The sequence below is a fragment of the Macaca fascicularis genome, chromosome 7 (genome assembly GCF_037993035.2).
Source record: "Macaca fascicularis isolate 582-1 chromosome 7, T2T-MFA8v1.1".
NCBI classification, from domain to species: domain Eukaryota; kingdom Metazoa; phylum Chordata; class Mammalia; order Primates; family Cercopithecidae; genus Macaca; species Macaca fascicularis.
Window position 1 is genome coordinate 122,883,329 of NC_088381.1, and position 22,945 is coordinate 122,906,273.

Sequence of the window (22,945 nt, forward strand, 5' to 3'; positions counted from 1 at the left end):
CCCTCCGCGTGGAAATTAGCCGGTTGCCCGGGCAAGTGAGGGAGGAAGGGAGGGAGCTGAACACGGAAGTGGTGGCGGCGCCCAGGGAACCGGCGGAGGCGTAGACCGTGACGGCTGGGATGGGACCGGAACGCCGAAGCGGGATTGGGGGTGGCAGAAAAGCATCTGCTTTGTAAGACCTACACGAGGTGCAGGAGTGGTTGGGCCTCCCTTCTCCACTTAAGCAAGCGCCCAGAGTGATGGCGATGGTGATGGCAGCAGTTACTCGGGCAACCCCATTTAAGCTGTGCTGCGGTAGGTGAGTGGGGGAAGGGTGACCGCTGCCTGGCCTCGCAGGCGGGGGTCTTTTTCCTGCCCTCCAGGCTCTACTCTCAGGAAACAATATCCGGATCCCTAAAAGGATCCGATCTCTTCTTGGGGCCCAGTTAGCAGACAGATCTTTGAGCATCTTCTCTAGAAAAGAAGGCGAGATCTTTAAGAGCCTCTAATCTTGGCATCCTTCGTGCCCTCACCTTGTCGCTTCTGTAGAGATAAAGGAGGAATGACTTAATTTCTGTTCCGGTTGGTTCTCTTGGTCCCTGGAGGTATGGGGTATAAATTAATGCTTATTCTTTGCGACTCTATCTATACATCCCTTATGAAGAAAGTAACTTATATTCTCTATTCAGATCCCACCTAAAGTTTACTGAAGTGAATGTTTATAACCAAAAGAAGAGTTACAACTTAACAGCCTTGAGTACTTACATTTGATCCATGCAACATCTGCTAAAGTCTTGGCCACTAAGTTTAAGTTTATGCTTTTCTTGTATCTTCACATTCTTCGAATTGGTACACCAGCCTCTGATGAAAACCTTCAGAATGATATTCTTTCTTTTTTACTTATCTTTGAGAATTTTTCTGCGTTTTTGTGATACCTTCCAGTATCACTCACGTTTATTTCGTTACCTGAGACGTTTTTCTGTTGAAGAGGTTTCCCTATTGTTTTTTCAATCTAGTTCCATTGTGAAAAGTTGCAAGAACACAGGCAAACCGTCGTGTTCTTACCGTGGGTGGCATTGTGTGAGGCGTTGTTTTTAGTACTAGAGCTCCAGATAGCCTTGCTAGACGCTGAGGTTTGTATATGAATGGAGAGGAAGAATGATTGGCTTAAAAACAACTTGGGATTTGTGGAAAAATAACCCACTGTTGATCTCCCGAAAGAGAAGTGGTACCTGAGATGATGCTTTCTGAGTGACCTAATTTTTTTTGGAGATCATTTGTTTTTTCAATAGACTGACTGATAAATTTTTTTGTTCAAGTAACTTAATATCATTCGCTAGAGTACATAGAGTTCAAGATGAACTCTCATAATATTCGTCTCTATGTTGAATAAAGCGTGGTGAGATTTCTGGTTAATACTATTCAGAGCTCAGCATAAGAAGAATCTGCAAATTGGAACAAGTTATAGCTACAAAATGCCTTCACTATAATATCTATAATACCTATGTGACTTTAAGAATATGATTGGTGTCCACACATCTTTTTCTCTTATCAATCAAGTCGTTTGGTTCATAGGTTAAAGAACAATTTTCATTGCAGATTTCGCATGTATGGTAAAAGCTTGAGCCTCCGACTTCAACAGTCCTGGGTTTTAATTCTAACTGACAGATTGTATGACCTTGAATATGTTCCTTTACTGAAAATCGAATTCCTCATCTCTAAAATGGAGATGACACCTACCTCCGTCGCATTGTTAGAGTATATTGGAGATACTCATGGATATATAAAAGTAATTGTTATTAATGTCTCATGTTATTAAAAGGGTACTTTGGGTGGATATTTAGTGGTTTTTGTTTAAAGTGGGATTTGTTTAAATAATTATCCAGTAAATTTTTCAAATATTAAAAAATGTATTCTTGTTTTTGCTTGTATCATGTTTTCACAATTCCATTTGTTTCAGTCAAATGGCTACAAATTGTAATACCTTCAGTGAGTTTATGGTCTTGCTGAGGGAAATAGACATTCAAACAATATGGTCAAGATGATAGTGCAGTAATGAAAGATGTATAACTTAAATATTAGCAAAATTGTCTAGTTAGTTAAAATAACATAGTTTTTTAAAAAAGAAATCAGTGTAACTGTGTCACAGATATGAGTATCAAAAATTTTCCGAATGTAGTTATTTATCATTAACAGTGCTTATCCATAGGTGTGGGTGGCTAAATGAACTGACTGAAAATGATGCCAAAGTCACAGATTCAATTGCAGTGACGGTTAGTTAGCTTTGCTGTGTTGTAACCACTCATACTACCCTTAAGCTCACAAATATTTTTGCTCCCAAGGGCAATTGAGCGAGAAAACATGGGTACACTGCCATTCTACAGATGATGGTATTACCTATATAAAATCATGTGATCTTACAGGGTTTATCTAAGAGGATTTATCAGTATTGGCTTATGGAAGGAGTTTAAAAAATGATTTTCTAGTAAAATATGTACTTGGTGTAAAAATGATTAATCTTGTGAAAGGTAAGGCTAGAAGAGTGTAAAATAGCCAAGGAGACCAAAGTACTGAAAAAAGAAACATTGAAGGCATTTTAGAAATGTGAAGATTTGTATATTTCCAAATGTGTCCTGAAATTTACTAGCCTATTTCATAATTTGGGGATAAATAGTACTTGTCTGTAGGTATACTTAGTATGATATAAAAGACAATACAGTAAAAGTCCCCCTCCTACTCATACTCCCAGCCACCCAATTCCCCTGACTAAACACAGCCAGTATTTGATTCTTGTATTACATTAACACTAGATCCTTACTACAGCAAGATGAGATAATCAGTGTTTTATAGATAGAAAAACTAAGAAAAGTTGTAATTTATCTGGTGTTTATCTAGTCACACACCTGCGAAATGTCGGAGCTAGAAATAGAACCCAGGTCTTTCACCTAGTCCAAGGTAGTCTACCACACTGATTCTCCAAATCATAGCAGTTGCCACAAAACTTAGAATTTAGTAAAACATAAAGTCTAGAGTCACCTTTTACTAATTTGTACATAAAACTTGTTACCCAACCTTAAATGTAACCATATGTAATTGTTATAAGGCAGTGAAGAAAATATAATACAATTTTATAAAATCTTTGCTTGTTTCTATTTAAATCTATTTACTAAGTTAGCTTCTAAAAAACTACAATTTTTGTTTTAAAGAATTTAAAACTTTTTTAAAATAATGTATTTAACATCAGGAATAATATAAAGTGCTTTGTGATATTTCAGAAATGGAAAAGCCTCCTTGACTTCAGATTTCTGAGGCACGTTTTTGTGCAGATTTTCTAGCCTTAACATGTAGCCTTTGTTTCCCCTCTCCTTTTTCTGGATTTTGCCACTTTCCCACCTCTCATTCTTAGAAATGTACTTCTTCTAACATGAAAAGTTCTGAGTAATACTAGGAAGCAGTTAATACTTGTTTTCCTTAAGTTCAGTGTATGTTATTTTCATACATTTTACTCCTGGCAGTAAAAACATGAGGTAGCTGGCATTATCCAGATTTTACAGTGGGAGAACTTAAGCTAAATTAGATTTCTTTTTTTTTTTTTCTTTTTTTTTTGAGATGGAGTCTTGCTCTGTTGCCCAGGCTGGAGTGCAGTGGTGCCATCTCGGCTCACTGCAAGCTCTACCTCCCGGGTTCACGCCATTCTCCTGCCTCAGCCTCCCGAGTAGCTGGGACTACAGGTACCCGCCACCACGCCCGGCTAATTTTTTTATATTTTTTAGTAGAGACGGGGTTTCACCATGTTAGCCAGGATGGCGTGATCCGCCCGCCTCGGCCTTCCAAAGTGCTGGGATTACAGGCGTGAGCCACTGCGCCTGGCCAAAATTAGATTTTTTTAAACCAGGTAACATATGTAGTGAGTGGCAAAGTCTGAATTGTAGCCCACATTTGACAGTTTAGCAGCTCATGCTATTTCATCTTTACCATGTTTATTTTTAAATATGGTATAGAGAAAAACGGTATAGGTTGTTAATTTTTTACAGATCTTTAAAACTTTAAAATTTTCTTTATATGCTTAATTGGTCTCACAAGAAAAAAGAATTCAAGGAAATAGGCCAAAATGTCAAAATTGCTTGCTTTTAGGTAATGGAATTATAGCTTTTTTCCCCTCCTTTTTAAACTTTTCTGAATGGTCCATGTATTACACAATGAGCATATATTGTTTTTATCATAACAAATTACAGATTGGAAGAAAAAATAAATCTGTTCAATCTAATTTATTCCATAAAATGGTTCAGTATTATATCTTAAATATTATGTTTCTTAAATTCTCTTAATCTTCCTTCTGCTTTTAGAAGTTCAGGTACTGCCAGCTCGTAGTTTTCTGCTTTCTTCACTGTAGATTAGCCTCTTCAGTGATGGGTTCCTAGACCTCTCTCCTTTAGCTAATAACCTTAGGGAATGTACACTCACGTTAACAGATTAGCCCATTAATGTTTCCCCAAACTTTCTTCCACAAAAGGCTTTGTGGCAAAGTAAACACAGGAAGCTATGGCTTATGCTTTATTCTTTTTCTATTCTTTCTATTTCTATTCTTTATTCTATTGCTTATTTATTTCTTTACTGAAGGATCTCCTGGGAACGTTTGCTAAATATGCACTGTAATCTTTGAGCGGAGAAGCATTTCCCAAACTTACTTGACAAGAGAACCTTTTTTTCTCCAGAATATGTGTTAACATCTTTCAGAACTAGTGTCCACAAGAGTATAGAGTGGGGAAAAGTGACATAAGGAAACTATAATTAGGAAAGCGTGGAAAAAGTGGGGAGAAAGGGTAAGGAGGGTGTAGTGCTACCAAATCAATGATTCTTTTTTTAAAAATTACCGTTAAGTCCCATGAGCCCTGGCTCAGTAGCATGAAAAAAGGAGCTACTTTAAAATATTTACTGGAAAATGAACCTGTATTGCTTCTGTAATGAGAAAAACATTTGTTTTTTAGGTCAGATATTTTCCATACAGACAAACCCGTTTTCACATCTTTTTCTTAACATTCCAAGGAGTTCATCTGTTGTCTGCTCTCCAGTGACTTCCGTTTGTGGAGCCTAAGTGTTTCTACAGAATCCAACTCGAGTATCGCGGACTATGATCAGAATGCTTTCAAGGAGTTTTTGGGCACATGATGGCAGGTAAACTTTGGAATCATGAATTTGGTAGGGAAAGTCCCCAGGCTTAATTACTACCAGAATAATAATATATTTGTGAATTATTAATGTAGTATACTGAATTATTCTTTATAGGATCAAATTTATTTCAATTTAATATTTACATTAATTGTGGTCTTAGATGTATGTAAGCATTGTAGACATAAGTAGCTCAATGAATAATTAATGTATACAATAATGCTGTTATCCTACATCATAGAGGAAACTAATGAATTTCCAGATGAATGAAGCTTATCCTTTTAATTATTGGATTTTAATTGTTTTCTGTAGAAATTTTGAATTAAATTCACCTTCTCAGTCTTATTCAGTATTACTAAATGTTATTTAAATAGTTTGTAGTGAAAATTGACATAATGGGCACTCATTCTGTTATTGTTGTCATTGTAATTTGTGGTAGAGCCTGGGACCAAATAGTGGCAGAATCTGGAAACTTGTTTTCTTGAGAAGGCTTTTATATAAACTTACTTTTTAAACATTTGCTTTTTGCTCATCAAGAAATATGACTTAAAAAAAAAAAAAAAGATGTCATTCTGTACTCCCCAGGGCAATGTAACATAGCAGCCTTCATAAAAAATTAATTATTGAATCAAGAACCAAAGCAGCCTTTTCCCAAGTGATTCTTTCACCTTCTTTTTAAAAAGCTTCTTTGCAGCTACAGTCAAAGATCTTTGATTTGTCAGCATCTTTCAAACTATCATCTTTGATTTCTGTGTCACATAAAATTGTTGGTAAAGCCACCTTATCATTTCCTCTGCTACCTCATTTATACAAAGTTTTTATAAAATTTTAAGAATTAATGATAGGCTATCTGGAATAACTTGCTCAGATTCAGAACCTACACTTTTTTTTAAATTCAGATTTTACATGTATGGACAAGATACCAAAGCACATTTTCAAAAAAACTCATCTTTAGTCTTCATAACAATAAAAATAAGTTTTCTCTCACCAAAATTAAGTTATTTTTATTGAAAGCAAAATGATTTTTTTTTAATATTTTAGAATTTTGGTTCAAAGAAGCTTCTGGAAGAGATTAGAAAATTCTCTTTATATATGTCAGGATAAAGATATGATAGTTTGATATACTTCTCTCATTTTTTTATAACAGAATCAAATAATGGTGAAAGAAATTCTAAGTGTCTTTTTTCTAATAAGATTATCTCCATAGCACAGGGTTATTTTTTAAACAGTTACTTCCTCAGTAATTGTTAAGATGTTACCTATGCCAAAAAGTGAATGATTAAATGTATGTGTTTTAAAAAAATATATCTATCTGCTAAGTAGTTTCTGAGAGCCACTTGTTGTTTCAGTAATGGTTATAAAATTTAGAACACTTGTTATTTTGTAAAAGAAAAATGCGTAACTCCTCTTAAAAGTTCAACAACTTATTTAAGTACTTTGCCTTGAGATAATTAGCAAACCCTGCATGTTATAAAATTTCTATGGTCATGTCTCATTACAAAGTATTTTAAAGATTCTCTTATTTAAAATGATACAATCCACGAACTATTCTAGTAAGATATAAACAGTAAGGCCAGGCACGGTGGCTTGTGCCTGTAATCCCAACACTTTGGGAGGCCAAGGCAGGTGGATCACTTGAGGTCAAGGAGTTCGACACCAGCCTGGCCAACATGGTGAAACCCTGTCTCTACTAAAAATATAAAAATTAGCCGGGAGTGGTGGCACATGTCAGTAATCCCAGCTACTCGGGAGGCTGAGGCAGGAGAATCACTTGAACCTGGGAGGCAGAGGTTGCGGTGAGCCGGATCGCACCACTGCACTCCAGCCTGGGTGACAGTGAGACCCTGTCTCAAAAACAAGCAAACAAACAAAAAGATATAAACAGTACACCGAAAGTTAATAAAGAAATGGAGAGGGCTGGCTGCCATAACTTGTCAGCTTTTTGGAACTCCCATTCTTCTCTTAGGAATAGCACAGACAAATGACCATCTGACAATGCATGATGGTAACATTTATCAACCATATTTAGTACTAATATTAGTTTTTGTAATTTTTAGACAAATATAAATTGAAAAATTTTCTTCCGACTTTGAAGACTAAAATATCTGATGACATTCTGTACCGTATATCGATGGGGCAAAAGATAACAGTTTATAAAAGTAGGGCTTCTTGAACATGAACTTACAGTTCTCTAGCAAAAGAATAGCCATGCGAAATTTATGTGAAGCTCTAATTCTGAGAGAGATACAAAACAGTAACTAATCAGAAAATTTTCAGGCCGGGCATGGTGACTTATGCCTGTAATCCAGCCGAGGCAGGTGGATCACGAGGTCAGGAGTTCAAGGCCAGCCTGGCCAAGATGGCGAAACCCCGTCTCTACTGAAAAAAACTACAAAAATTAACCAGGCACGGTGGCAGTTGCCTGTAATCCCAGCTACTCGGGAGGCTGAGGCAGGAGAATCACTTGCACCCAGGCAGCAGAGGTTGTGCCACTGCACTCCAGCCTGGGCGACAGAGTGAGACTTCGTCTCAAAAAATAAAAAGTTTAAAAAAAAAAATTTCATTGCATTAACTATTTTTTTTTCCTTGAGATGGAGTCTTGCTCTGTCGCCCAGGCTGGAGTGCAATGGCGCAATCTTGGCTCACTGCAACTGCCGCCTCCCAGATTCAAGCCATTCTCCTGCCTTAGCCTCCCATGTAGCTGGGACTACAGGCGCACACCACCATGCCAACTAATTTTTGTATTTTTAGTAGAGACAGGGTTTTACCATGTTGGCCAGACTGGTCTCAAACTCCTGACCTCAAGTGATCCACCCATCTGGGTCTCCCAAAGTACTGGGATTACAGGCGTGAGCCACCGCGCGCGCCTGTCCTGCATTAGCTCTTTAAATACAAGTAAATGTGTGGAAAACTCGAGTAGGGCAGTGATATTTTTCACTTTATTTTATGGACATCTGCAGCATTAGCACACGTAAAAACAGTTAACCTAAAATCCAAACACACTTGATTGACTGGTACCTGTAACATACAAGTTGGTAAGCCTTGCCAAAGAAAACCAAACTAGCGTATAAAGTTGTTCTTTGGGGAAAGACATCAAATTGTTCTGTAATTTCATGGTCTATTGAGTTTCACCTGTATCTGACATATAGATCCTTTTTCACTTTGAAACATTAGTTTTCCTCCTGAAAGTTATATTTGCTCATGAAAATCTCTTTTCTTTGTAGTAACACTGCACTAGAAACAGAGGTATTCTGTAATTTCTTCATTATGAAGAAAACTGTAAAGCCAATAAGACTGGCCACCATGCCTGGCCTAACAATCGTATTTTTAATTCCCAAAATTTGTGCTTTAACAAAACAACATATGTAATCTTTGTTTCTTTTTAAAACAAAAAGAAAAAAAATGAACATATATGTTAACATATATTGAGTACTTAATACATTTAGGACCTGAACTGAGTACATGCATTATTTTATTTAATCCCCAACAGCCCAATGAAATAGATAGCATTAATACCTCCATTTTACATGTAAATGAACTGATGTTTCAAGGTTATATGGCTAGCACAAAACAGAAACTGGACTCAAACCATGTTTCTTTTTTTTTTTTCCTTCCAGAAATATTTTAATAAAAATTGGCCATTTCCAAGAAACGCCCACTGCATGCCCATCAATAAAAGAGAACCATAACAAAATAGAAAATTTACCATATGGCTATGATTTAAAGAAAAAAGACACAAACACATTAGCAAAATATTAAAGTCACATTCCTTCTTAGGGACTCAAACCGTGTTTCTAATGCCTGCCACCGCTATGCTGTGGGAATGCATCCTTGCCATCCATATACATGTATAGAGATACTGAGAATGTTAAAGTGGTTACTGTTGGATGGTGGGATTATGGATATGTTTACTTTTTTCCTTATAACTTTATGCCTGGTTTGGGTTTTCCATGGTGAGCATGAATTTTCCCTCTTAGAAAGACTTAGTATCTCCTCTTTATCGCTAGGCTTCTAAAATTCGAATAATGTACTTTGATGCTGAGTGGGCTCTTTCAATATAGAGGTGCCTGTCCTTTAGTCCTAGGAAATTTTCTAATCTTTTTTTGTTTGTTTTTGTTTTTGAGACGAAAACACTCTTGTACCCCAAGCTGGAGTGCAATGGCGTGATCTTGGCTCACTGCAACCTCCGCCTCCGGGGTTCAAGTGATTCTCTGGCCTCAGCACCCTGAGTAGCTGGGATTACAGGCGCCTGCCACCACGCCCAGCTAATTTTTGTATTTTTAGTAGAAATGGGGTTTTACGATATTAGCCAGGCTGGTCTAGAACTGTGACCTCAGGTGATCCACCCGCCTGGGCCTCCCAAAGTGCTGGGATTATAGGCGTGAGTTATCACACCTGGCCATTCCTGGGAAATTTTCTAATATAGTTTCTTTAATAATTTCTCCCGTCCATTTTGTTGTTTTCTGTGAAATGCCTGTATTAATCTCTAATTTTCTTGTCTTTTCTGTCTAGTTAACCATTTTTTCCTATTTGCTGTATTAGTTCCTAAGCATACCCACCAACTTTTCTATTGCATATTTCATTTCAGGCTAGGTGCAGTGGCTCACACCTGAAATCCAAGCACTTTGGGAGCCAAGGTGGGCAGATCACTTGAGCCCAGGAGTTCGAGACCAGCCTAGGTAACATGGCAAGACCCCATCTCTATAAAAAAATACAAAAATTAGCTGAGCATGGTGGCATGCACCTGTAGTCCCAGCTACTTGGGACGCTGAGGCAGGAGGATCACTTGAGCCCTGGGAGACAGAGGTTGCAGTGAGCTGAGGTCATGCCACTGTACTTCAGCCTGGGTGACAAAGTAAGACCCTGTCTCAATTAAAAATATATATATATTTCAGCAATCTTTTTTTTTTTTTTTTTTTTTTGAGATGGAGTCTCACTCTGTCGCCCAGGCTGGAGTGCAGTGGCATGATCTTGGCTCACCACAGCCTCCGCCACCTGGGTTCAAGTGATTCTCCTGACTCAGCCTCCCGAGTAGCTGGGACTACAGGTGCCTGCCAGTGTGCCCAGCTAATTTTTGTAGTTTTAGTAGAGATAGGGTTTCACCATCTTGGCCAGGCTGGTTGAACTCCTGACCTCATGGTCCACCTGCCTCCCAAAGTGCTGGGATCACAGGCGTGAGCCACCATGCCTGGCCTAACAATCGTATTTTTAATTTCCAAAAAAATTCTTACTCTAGTAGTCCCCAGCTCTTTTTTTTAAATTTATTTATTTTTTATTTTTTTTTTAGAAGGAGTTTCGCTTTTGTCACCCAGGCTGGAGTGCAATCTCGGCTCACTGCAACCTCCACCTCCCAGATTCAAGTGATTCTCCTGCCTCAGCATCCCCAGTAGCTGGGATTACAGGCGCCTGCCACCACACCCAGCTAATTTTTGTATTTTTAGTACAGACGGTTTCACCATGTTGACCAAGCTGGTCTTGAACTCCTGATCTCAAGTGATCCTCCCACCTCGGTCTCCCAGAGTGCTGGGATTACAGGCATGAGCCACTGTGCCTGGCCCCCACCTCATTTTTTATAGCATCTTACTTATTCATAGTTGTAATATCTTTTCTTGAAATAAGTCAATTTTAGTTTCTACTCTTTCCATAGTTATTGCTTTCTCCAAATTCTGTATATTTTTTTATTTCATATATGTTAGAAGTTTTCCTCAAAAGTCTTATATTAGTCTGTTCTCATGCAGCTAATACAGACATACCCAAGACTGGGTAATTTACAAAGGAAAGAGATTTAATTGACTCACAGTTCCACATGGCTGGGGAGGCCTCACAATCATGGCAGAAGGTGAATGAGGAGCAAAGTCACATCTTACATAGTGGCAAGCAAGAGAGCTTATGCAGGGGAACTCCCATTTATAAAACCATCAGATCTCGAGAGACTTATTACCATGAGAACAGTATGGGGGAAACTGCCCTCATGATTCAATTATCTCCACCTGGCTGCACCATAGGAATTATTGCAATTCAAAGTGAGATTTGGGTGGGACACAGGCAAACCATATCAAGTCTGATGACCCAGGAGTGTTCTTTCATAGTTCAGAGTATACAGCTATGCTGCCTGGAAACTGTGTGTGAGTAACCAGGGCCTGTGGATGTGTGTGCTTCACTGTATGCTAGGGTGGTGGTCTAGCTTTTTATTGGAGGATTCCCAGCTATCAGCTTCGACAGGTCTTTTCTCTTTGGCCATTCTCTTTCTCCAGGAAAGTATCTGCCACTCTTCTATTAGGAAGATATAAAAATCTAGCTGCTGGAGTTCTGGGAGCTGGATGGCAGAAGAGAGCAAGGAACTTTTACTTTGTTACTGTTTTTTAGGCCCAGTCTTCCCCTCTACCCTCTGCTGTGTCTGGTATTTCAAGTCCTGAGCCCACCTGGTTCAGTTTCTCCAAATAATAAATGTCCCATCTCCTCTAAATGTGGGATAAGAAACTGAGAAATCTACCTGCTCTTAGGCAGAATTTCAACTCATCTCCTCATGTTCCACCCTGTTCTCCACCCATACTTTCTGTAGCACCCAGTGCTTGTGGGTCCTGAATTTTACCTGCTCTGTTGGCTTACGTCTTATCTATGTTACCTCTGTGCCTGATGTCTGTCACCTGCATCTCTGCTGCTGAGTCATTTATTGTTCATTCATTTTCTGTACTTCTACTTTATGACTCGGGTTATAGATATCTGTTCATTTCATTGAAGAAGAGGTTTGTGATTTTATTTCTCATATTTTCTTGTTGTTTGTACTGACTTCTGAGAGAAGGATGGGGCAAAAAGATTTTTACTCGGCCATTTTCTGACTGGAGTAATTTTTGTTTTATAATGAGAAAAAAACAAAAAGCGGTTTTCATCTTTAGAGGAAATTAAGTTACACTACTCATTGAGAAATTTAGGGCCGGGCTTAGTGGCACATGCCTGTAATCCCAGCACTTTCACTTGAGCTCAGGAGTTCAAGACCAGCCTGGGCAACCTAGGGAGACTCTGTCTCTACAAAAAAGTTTTTAAAAATTAGTCTGGCATGGTGGTGTGTGCCTGTAGTCCCTGCTACTCCAGAGGCTGAGGCAGGAAAGTCACTTGAGCTTGGGAGGTCGAGGCTTCAGTGAGTCACGATCGCACCACTGCACTCCAGCCTGGGCGAAAGAGACCCTGTCTTAAAAAAATAAAATAAATTTAGTAGAAATGGAAACAGTTATGACTAAGAAAACATTATAATAATCACTGAAACATTTTATAAGCAGACTTAGTTGTTTTTGAAGGTAGCAAGGAGTTTGAGAGAGAAATTGAAGTAGGGCCCTGGTAAAGGTCAGAATGTCATCAAGAACACAGGTAGAGAGCTTAGCTCTCATATGGAAGTGAAGGAAGAAATGCCACAATTTAGAGGTAGCAAGGAGACAAGACTAGAGGTCACACTCAGAAGTGAAGTTCATTTAGTAAATAAAAGTGCCAAGCATTTCAAACCTTATTAATAAGTGACTTTTCGGCCAGGCGCGGTGGCTCAAGCCTGTAATCTCAGCACTTTGGGAGGCCGAGACGGGCGGATCACGAGGTCAGGAGATCGAGACCATCCTGGCTAACACGGTGAAACCCCGTCTCTACTAAAAAATACAAAAAACTAGCCGGGCGAGGTGGCGGGCGCCTGTAGTCCCAGCTACTCGGGAGGCTGAGGCAGGAGAATGGCGTAAAAACCCGGGAGGCGGAGCTTGCAATGAGCTGAGATCTGGCCACTGCACTCCAGCCTGGGCGACACAGCGAGACTCCGTCTCAAAAAAAAAAAGTGACTTTTCATATTCTTCAGCCCACTTTGTTGCTTCTAATTTTTGTTCAGTGGAATTTAGTCAATGAACAGCCAAAGCATGCAGTTGAATACAATTCAATACAATTTGAAGTTTCTTTCAAAATTAGATAGTTTTCCCCAAAGATCTTAAATGGTTATAGATCATTGAGCACACTAAATCAAAATACAGTTGTCTCTGCATATCCATGGGACATTGGTTCTAGGACCTCTGCAGATACCAAAGTCAAAATGGAGTAATATTAGCACATAACCTACACATGTCCTCCCAAATACTTCTAATCATTTCTAGATTACTTGTAATAATACAATGTAAATGCTATATAAAGAGTTATTATACTGTGTTGCTTTTAATTTATTGGGGATTTTTTCCTCGAATATTTTCGATCCACAGTTGGTTGAATCTGAGGATGGAGAACCCATGGATATGGAGGGCTGACCATAATAACTCTAATCACCAGATGGTTTTTGCTTTTTTTTTGGAACTGGGGTCTCACTCTGTCACTCAGACTGTAGTGCAGTGACAAGATCACGGCTCTCTGCAACCTCTGCCTCCCAGGCTCATGCGATCCTCCCACTTCAGGCTCCTGTGTAGCTGAAAACACAGGCGTGCGCCACCACACCCAGCTAATTTTTTTGTATTTTTGTTAGAGACAGGGTTTCGCCATGTTGCCCAGGCTGGTCTCAGACTCCTCAGCACAGGTGATCCCTCACCTTAGCCTCCCAAAGGGCCGAGATTACAGGCATGAACCACTGCATCTGGCCTTAGAAATGGAATTCTTTATCTAGCAAGTCTTTATTATTAGTTCACACTTTTAAACACTTGCCAATCATATTTTCTAATATAGATACTTGTTTAAAATCCCACTACTTTGAAAATGGATTCAAGTGTCTGTAGACATTTACTTGACTGTTGGGATTTTTAAATTTTCCTCTGATATAGACAATCATATCAGACTGTTGAGTATGACTGATTTTTTTTTTTAGTTACAAAATTTATTTATTTTTTTAGTTACAAAATTTATTTTTCATTTGTAAAATATTTGAGATTATAGGACCCCTTCCCCCAGTTCCTGGCCTAAATCTTTTTTTTTTTTTTCCCCCAAGACGGAGTCGTGCTTTGTCACCCAGACTGGAGTGCAGTGGTGTGATCTTAGCCCACTGCAACCTCTGCCTCCTGGGTTCAAGCAATTCTCCTGCCTCAGCCTCCCAAGCAGCTGGGATTACAGGCATCCACCACCGTACCTGGCTAATTTTTGTATTTTTAGTAGAGACAGGGTTTCACCATGTTGGCCGGGCTGGTCTCGACCTCCTGATCTCATGATCCACCCGCCTCAGCCTCCCAAAGTGCTGGGATTACAGATGTGAGCCACTGTGCCCAGCCAACCCTAAATCTGTTTTGTTTGTTTTTTGAGACGAAGTCTCACTTCTGTCCCCCAGGCTGGAGTGCAGTGGCGCCATGTTGGTTCACCACAACCTCCGCCTTCTGGGTTCAAGCGATTCTCCTGCCTCAGCCTCCTGAGTAGCTGGGATTACAGTTGTGTGCCACTGCACCTGGCTAATTTTTTGTATTTTTAGTAGAGATGGGGTTTCACTGTGTTGGCCAGGCTGGTTTTGAACTCTTGACCTCAGGTAATCTGCCCGCCTCGGCCTCCCAAAGTGCTGGTATTTATAGGCGTGAGCCATTGCACCCGGCAACCCTAAATCTTATTCCACATAAGAATACTTTAGTAAATTCTATTTACAGACAATCATTATCATAAGTCTTCATGAAACTCGATATTTTACATTGCAAATTCTAGTATGTTTTACCAACTTCAGAGGAAAGGCAGTGTCTTATAGAAATTAATCTGCTTGTTTTCAAATGATCAAGAATACAAAGGATTATGTGTTTAAAATGGCAAATTTTTATTCAATTTTATATTTTCTAAAAATTGTCTAGACTAATGGTAGAGTTGACCAATTATTGAAGTGAGTTTAAAACACTGTATTGGGAATGCTTACTGGGCATTTCTGCTGTTCAATGGTGATTGCTTATTTAATAAATTCTTACAGCTTTACAACTTAAAATTGTTCATATTTTAATCAGTAGGGAAGGAAATAGGGAGAAGAAGGTGAAGGAACTATGTAAGGTAGTAGTTCTCAAACACCAGCTTATAGATTTGTGTCTGTCTCCTACAAAGAATTCACTGGTCTGCTGTGAAATAACAAAACTATGGTATGGAGAGATGAGCTTAAGATATACTTCAAGACTAGAAACTATTCACATTTGAGCATATATTATGGTCGATAGAGGAGGCTTGGCTTTTTCTGATCCACACTGAAAAATAAGCTATGAGAAAGGAACTCACTCTTCACTCTATGGCACTATTAAGTTATGTATATTATATAATATATAGCATTTTATTTAAGTGATAACAAAGTGTCTTGGGACTCCCTTCCAACATCTCTTTTTCATGTACTAACTGTGCTTTTTCCTCGTGTCTAATTGAAGCTTAATGTGTGTAAACTAGACAAGGTAGATGACAAATAGTTAATGACTTTTTTTGTTTTCTTTAGATACATCCAGAAAGTGCCCAGAAGAAACTTTCTGCTGGAAAAATTGAAAAAGCAGTATTTATAACATTAGAATTTGTGGATAATTTGTTAAAATGGCAGAAAATAATGAAAATAATAGTAAAAATGTAGACGTAAGGCCCAAGACTAGTCGGAGCAGAAGTGCCGACAGAAAAGATGGTTATGTGTGGAGTGGAAAGAAGTTATCTTGGTCAAAAAAGAGTGAGAGTTATTCAGATGCTGAAACGGTGAATGGTATAGAGAAAACTGAAGTGTCTTTAAGGAACCGAGAAAGGAAGCACAGCTGTTCATCCATTGAGTTGGACTTAGATCATTCCTGTGGGCATAGATTTTTAGGCCGATCTCTTAAACAAAAACTGCAAGATGCCGTGGGGCAGTGTTTTCCAATAAAGAATTGTAGTAGTCGGCACTCTTCAGGGCTTCCATCTAAAAGGAAAATTCATATCAGTGAACTCATGTTAGATAAGTGTCCTTTCCCACCTCGATCAGATTTAGCCTTTAGGTGGCATTTTATTAAACGACACACTGCTCCTATAAATTCCAAATCAGATGAATGGGTAAGCACAGACTTGTCTCAGACTGAATTGAGGGATGGTCAGCTAAAACTAAGAAATATGGAAGAAAATATAAACTGTTTCTCACATACCAATGTTCAGCCCTGTGTCATAACCACCGACAATGCTTTGTGTAGAGAAGATCCTATGACTGGCTCTGTGATGAACCTGGTTTCAAATAACAGTATAGAAGATAGTGATATGGATTCCGATGATGAAATTCTAACACTTTGCACAAGTTCCAGAAAAAGAAACAAACCCAAATGGGAATTGGATGATGAAATCCTGCAGTTGGAAACACCTCCTAAATACCACACGCAGATTGATTATGTCCACTGTCTTGTACCAGACCTCCTTCAGATCAATAACAACCCATGTTACTGGGGAGTAATGGATAAATATGCAGCCGAAGCACTACTGGAAGGAAAACCAGAGGGTACCTTTTTACTTCGAGACTCAGCACAGGAAGACTATTTATTCTCTGTTAGCTTTAGACGCTATAGTCGTTCTCTTCATGCTAGAATTGAACAGTGGAATCACAACTTTAGCTTTGATGCACATGACCCCTGTGTCTTTCATTCTCCTGACATTACTGGGCTCCTAGAACATTATAAGGACCCAAGCGCCTGTATGTTCTTTGAACCACTGCTGTCCACTCCTTTAATTCGGACTTTCCCCTTTTCCCTGCAGCATATATGCAGAACAGTTATTTGTAACTGTACGACTTATGATGGCATCAATGCCCTTCCAATTCCTTCTTCTATGAAATTATATCTGAAGGAATATCATTATAAATCAAAAGTTAGAGTACTCAGGATTGATGCACCAGAACAGCAATGCTAGTAACAGGATAGGAGCATGGGAATGATATATATTTTTTCTTTTAATATTTTGTTTTTCTTATTATGCCACTTTGAATTTTTCTGCGAAGGCAGTGGCATCCAAAATAAATCTCTGCCCTAAATTTTACTTACAAATCCATTTTTTTAATGATACACAAATTGTTTAAGGTTTTACACTAGAGCTTAAATAGATACTTTTAACCAGGTGTTTGGTTTTTGTTTTTACCTTGTAGGTTGTATACTTACCTTTTTTCTTTCCTTAATTTACACATGATCCAGGCATATTTGAAATTTGGTAGGCATTGCAAACACATTTGAATATTTTATATTTCATACTTTTCTTTAAAAAGTAATCTTACATCCCTTCCTACATGTGAAATATTTTGTTAATCTATGCCATTAGTAGTAGTATATGTAAACTATAGTTACCCATCCCCCTTTTCATTGAGTTTGACATTCTTCAGTAAAGCTGAATGTTGTAATTCACCATTCATACTAATGTTATTGACTTTTGTAACTTACTAGTAGGGATGTTAAAGGTAACAAAACCAAGTCAAACTTGATGTGTTTTTATTTTAAATATTAACTCTAAAGCGGGATTACTAAATTTGATTAATCTGGTCAATGAGAATCAAATGAAAACATAATGTTCTGGAGGGGCACTTACTTTTCTACAATGTGGCCGGATCATTTGTCATTTCTGAATAGGTCTTTCTCTCAACCTGCAAGAGCTAAACCATCTTCAAAACATAAATCTTGTTCCTTTCTCATTGGAAGCTTTGAAAATAATGATAACACTATTAGTAGCTATTAGTTACTGAAGTGCTAAAGTAATTGTGGGGTTTTTCTGTATTAGCTTATGAACTGTTGCTTCTACTTAGCCCTTTTATAGAAACTCTGAGCTGTTACTTTGGGGAAATTCCGCAATGTATAAGCAGCCACAAATTTCCACTGGTAACCAAAGAGTACCTAAGTATTTTTTATTATTTTAAGTTGAACTTGAATAAAGATTCAAGAAATAAACATGGAGCTCAGTATTCAGGAAGCTTAATATTGTTTTTGATCTACAAGATCCAAATAATTATCTCTATCTTCAGAATTAACTTAGTCTTTAATGTGGCTTCAAAAAAAGGGAAGCCTTTTGACAGCGGCATGACTTATGGCATACAAAGCAGTACTGGACAAAAGGGGTGATATTTTGAATTTACTGTCCCAGAAACAGGGCAACGTTTTTAGAAACATCTTTATCCCAAGGTAACTAGTAAAAATAAATGGAGTGGTATCCTATCTAACTTCTTTTTTTAAAGAATCAATGAATAATAAATGTAGACAGACAATTTTTCTTTTTTTTTTTTTTTTTTTTGAGATGGAGTCTCGCTCAGTCGCCCAGGCTGGAGTGCAGTGGCCGGATCTCAGCTCACTGCAAGCTCCGCCTCCCGGGTTTACACCATTCTCCTGCCTCAGCCTCCCGAGTAGCTGGGACTACAGGCACCCGCCACCTCGCCCGGCTCGTTTTTTGTATTTTTTTAGTAGAGACGGGGTTTCACTGTGTTAGCCAGGATGGTCTCGATCTCCTGACCTCGTGATCCGCCCGTCTCGGCCTCCCAAAGTGCTGGGATTACAGGCTTGAGCCACCGCGCCCGGCCGACAGACAATTTTTCTTCTGTTGAGCTGTCTAACCCTTTGTACAAATTGACTTTTTTTTTTTTTTTTTTTTTTTTTTTTGAGACGGAGTCTCGCTCTGTCGCCCAGGCTGGAGTGCAGTGGCGCGATCTCGGCTCACTGCAAGCTCCGCCTCCCGGGATCACGCCATTCTCCTGCCTCAGCCTCCGAGTAGCTGGGACTACAGGCGCCCACAACCGCGCCCGGCTAATTTTTTGTATTTTTAGTAGAGACGGGGTTTCACCGTGGTCTCGATCTCCTGACCTTGTGATCCGCCTGCCTCGGCCTCCCAAAGTGCTGGGATTACAGGCGTGAGCCACCGCGCCCGGCTACAAATTGACATTTTTAATGTCGTAATGGATTTCTTGATGCTAGTTTAGCTATATTAGGAAACTGCTTCTACCTGGATTGAAAGAAATTTGACTCAAACTTCCAAGTTAGAACAAATATTTCTTCATTATTGTTGCTTTTATGTGAGTAGCATTTCCCTATCTTGCAGTTCTGTTAAAATGAAAATGGCATTTTTCCATAATAGCTTTAAAACAATTTTTTAGTAATTATTACAAAATTAAATAAGGAAAATCTCTATTACTGTTATCTTTCAGCATTTTTTTTTCTCAGTGATCTCAAGATTGTCTTAGTCTCAATGAGATGTAGCTACAAAAATGGCACCTCTCAGCAGTGATGAGGCTCCGGATATCATAACACCAATGCCAGGATAAATATCTCTTCTAAAGACGGTATTTACCGTTTACAAGGTTAGAAAAGTCTCATACTACCTCATCTTTATTGTGGCGCTTTTGTAGATCACTGAGAAGCTTATCTTATTAACAAATATACCACTTCTTAAATATCCATCTTTGGTGAAATAAAATAGTGTGGTAAGACTACCCATGATTATAGTTTTTTATCAGAATTTGATAAGATTTTCTGTTTCTGTGAAACAATTATTTTAAATATTTTTCTTTTAAAAATAACTTTTTATCAGTACAGAAAAACCTAAGGGATGACTAGCTTACAAATATTCTGTTACGGGGTAGTTTTATAAAGAAAAATGATATATAATTATGTTGTCTTTTATAGTGTTAAAATTAGTATTTATATGAAAGTCAAGATCTAAGTACCTTTTCATATAATTCAAACTGATTGCTTGTGATATGTTTTCTCTGGCTTTTTTTATTTTTTCAACTTCAAGGTATTAACAGCTGTTAACACTTAAAAGTACTGCCACATATGTAGCCTTGAAGTAGATGATCTAATAAATGAGAGCAGGGAAGAGATTCATTGACTCTGAAATGATTTTTATTTTTCCTTTGGTATTTGCTACAGTGAAAAGAAGTTTGGAAAGTAGATATATAAAGACTTGAGAAGGGAATTGTTTAAGGGAAAAGAAAAGAGTAAGAATTGTTTTTAAAATATTAAGGAATTGGAATTCAGAAAGGTTACCCCCTTCCTCTGTGTCTTGTGAGGATACATTTGGAAGAACATAGAGTATTCAGAAACTAACCTATATAAAATGTAAACAGTATATTGATTGCACTATATAAATAAGTAAATTTTAAGAGGAACAATGTGGGAATATATAAATTTGTCTAAAATTTTGTAACTCTGTTGAACAAAGGGAAGATTTGAAAAGTGTAAATTCCAGAGTTGAGAAAGTATTTAGCATGGTGGAAATGTGGAGAGCTTATTGGTGAGAGAGGATGGAGCTAAGAGAAATAAGATCAAATATTAAAATTAGGAATTTAGGCATTACCTCAGGGAAAAGCCTTGACAGTGAAAAGAAACTACTTAATCGCTAATAGCTAGTCTGGACCAGACACTTAACTGCGCTTTGGGAATCATCCTGGGCTAATCAGGAAATAAACTTGACTTTTCTATTTTTCTCTGAAGCTTTACAGGACATACTCCCACTCCCATTTTTTCCGAAGCCTACAGCATCTTGATTAATAGTATAATTCCTGAAGTATGCTGAATGGACTTTAAGGTTCCTTTAGCATTTCTGTATAGAGTTATATGTGATCTTTCTATAACCATGCCATTCACTTAAATAATTCATGAAGGGAATGGTTTAATTTAAAGGAAGACCTAATAGGAAGAAGATTAAAGGAAGCTTTTAGTCAGCCTGTGGCTAGATTTATTGATTTGGTGATCAAACCTGTGTTCTTTCCTGAATTTCAGCTAATGGCCAACTGTGGTCAAAGAATGGCTTTCAGTTAAAGTTTTGACTTCTTATTATAAATAATATAAAGAATGTCTTAGTAATTAGAAATCCCTTAATAAGTAGAACAAATGTGGCAAGTAGGACTCCTGTCAGTACACAAATTCCATTTCTTTTTATAAGAAAAACACATAAACCATTATCATTTATTCATGAGCCAAAGCCATTAAGAAGATAAATCCAGTTATCAGCTTCCTGTCTCTGAAGTTTGGATCATTTTATAGATCCACGCAATAGAGAGCTTCCTTCCTATGAAACAAAAACCTTGAGATCTCTTTTTTTTTTTTTTGAGACGGAGTCTCGCTGTTGTCGGCCCAGGCTGGAGTGCAATGGTGCATCTTGGTTCACTGCAACCTCTGCCTTCCAGGTTCTAGCAATTCTCCTACCTCAGCTCCTGAGTAGCTGAGATGACAGGCGTGTGCCACCATGCCTGGCTAATTTTTGTATTTTTAGCAGAGACGGGGTTTCACCATGTTGGCCAGGCTGGTCTCGAACTCCTGACCTCAGGTGACCACCCGCCTCTGCCTCCCAAAATGCTAGGATTACAGGCATGAGCCACCATGCCTGGCAGAGATCTAACTCTTATACTTAACTTTTCTTTAAAATATTTCTTGTCACTTTTACCTATAATCAAAATCCAATTAACAGCTTACACATTCATTTTGGTAAAGCAAATTTCACAGAAAAGTAGACAAAATTATAAGAGTTTCCTGGAGACAACACAAGGAAAACAATGTTTAAATGTAAAATAGCCTGTGTAATGTTAGGTGATGTAATGCCCAAGTGAATAAAAGATTTTTAGCCAAGCAAACTACTGTTTCTACTTTAGAGGAAAAAAAGTCAGTTTTCCATTTGTATTTTAAGGAAAGAACAGAAAGCACAAAGGTTTTTCTTTATTAGTGGCCTACTAGAAATGAGCAGTGCAAGAGTCTACCTGTACTATTCTAATACAGTAAGATACTGGACACAAAATGGAGGTAACTTTTTAAAATAGATTGGCTTGGAAGTTGAAATGTAGATTAATGGATATAACCCAATAGAAAGGGATTTTAAAATAAAGCCAAAGTCTATTTTTTTATTTACTTTCTAATTTTGAACAGGTTACTCAGTCTAAATCTTCTTTGCCTTTATTTCCTATAAAATGTAGGTGATACTTGTCACTCGACTTCCTGGAGGTTAATTCTTCAGCAAGAGGTGACCCTGAGAGCATACTTTAAAATAATTGCTGTACAGCCATTGAGTACTAACGTGATGATAGGTTTTCAAAATATCTCTGTAGTGGACCCTGCATAATTACATTCACTTCTCTTAGACTGTAAAATACTTTCTTGACTTGTTTTAACAGTAGAGATAGCAGTACAATTTGAATTTATGGTTTAGGCTCTGCAATTAGAGGAACAACTGCAGTTTCCTCCTACCCTTCAGAATATGGTCTGTGTAAAACTGATGTTTGCCTAACTTATTTTAAAAGTTGGTTACGTTTTCAGAAAATAAAGATAATCACTTTTGCCATGGTTATAATCAAATCTAAGCTTTCAGACTTGAGAGCCATGGTGTAAAACTCAAGGTTTACTTAAATTATGCTGACTTTGCTAGAATTGGATAAATTCTATATAAGCCAAGTATGAGTTCACATGTACTCAAATATGCAGTTTTCACAAAGCTATTACTCTTGTTAATCAGGCTTGTATGATTTATTCCTTACCACGAAAGAAGTAGACAATTGCCACTTTTATTTCTAATCCTTAAGTTGAATGTTTCTTCTTGGATGTAAGTTCAAATAAACTGATCTGGATAAATTTTCATTTCTTCTTAATTAAAACTTCCTATGTAAAATCCAAAGGCTTTGTGTTTTATTTTAAAAACATATGTCTTCACACATTCAACTTAGAATCTGAAAAAAATAGAGAAATCCACATTCTTACACATTTTCTAATTTATAATACACTCCTTTTAGTTTTTTGTGTTTGGATCTTCCAGAAGCAGGTGCCAAGAGGTGCAAGAGATTTATTTGGAGTGAAATACCTAGAAAGATAAAGAAGGGAGCAGAAGGTGGGGAATTCTTCATACCACTCTGAAAGTCTGACACCTGGAAGGAAGGATTGGGTAG

At 37.9% G+C, this 22,945-nt stretch overlaps 1 protein-coding gene across 4 annotated transcripts; it reads left to right on the forward strand.

Moving 5' to 3' along the window:
• The first annotated feature begins 6 nt into the window (after positions 1-6).
• Positions 7-22,677, forward strand: SOCS4 (suppressor of cytokine signaling 4). Of its 4 annotated transcripts, none has more exons than XM_045396449.3 (3): positions 7-294; positions 5,026-5,154; positions 15,539-22,677. In XM_045396449.3, the coding sequence occupies exon 3, from the start codon at positions 15,631-15,633 to the stop codon at positions 16,951-16,953; it is 1,323 nt and encodes a 440-aa protein (XP_045252384.1). In that variant the 5' UTR covers positions 7-294; positions 5,026-5,154; positions 15,539-15,630; the 3' UTR covers positions 16,954-22,677. The 4 variants fall into 4 exon arrangements, with proteins under 4 accessions (XP_045252384.1, XP_045252385.1, XP_005561359.1 ...); XM_045396450.3 differs by having other exon boundaries at positions 7-298; positions 4,968-5,154; positions 15,539-19,182; XM_005561302.5 differs by having other exon boundaries at positions 7-298; positions 15,539-19,182.
• The last annotated feature ends 268 nt before the right edge of the window (positions 22,678-22,945 follow it).

Bases quoted from the DNA above. Each gene is read 5' to 3' on its own strand.
- SOCS4 (XM_045396449.3), top strand. From the start codon at position 15,631: ATGGCAGAAAATAATGAAAATAATAGTAAAAATGTAGACGTAAGGCCC.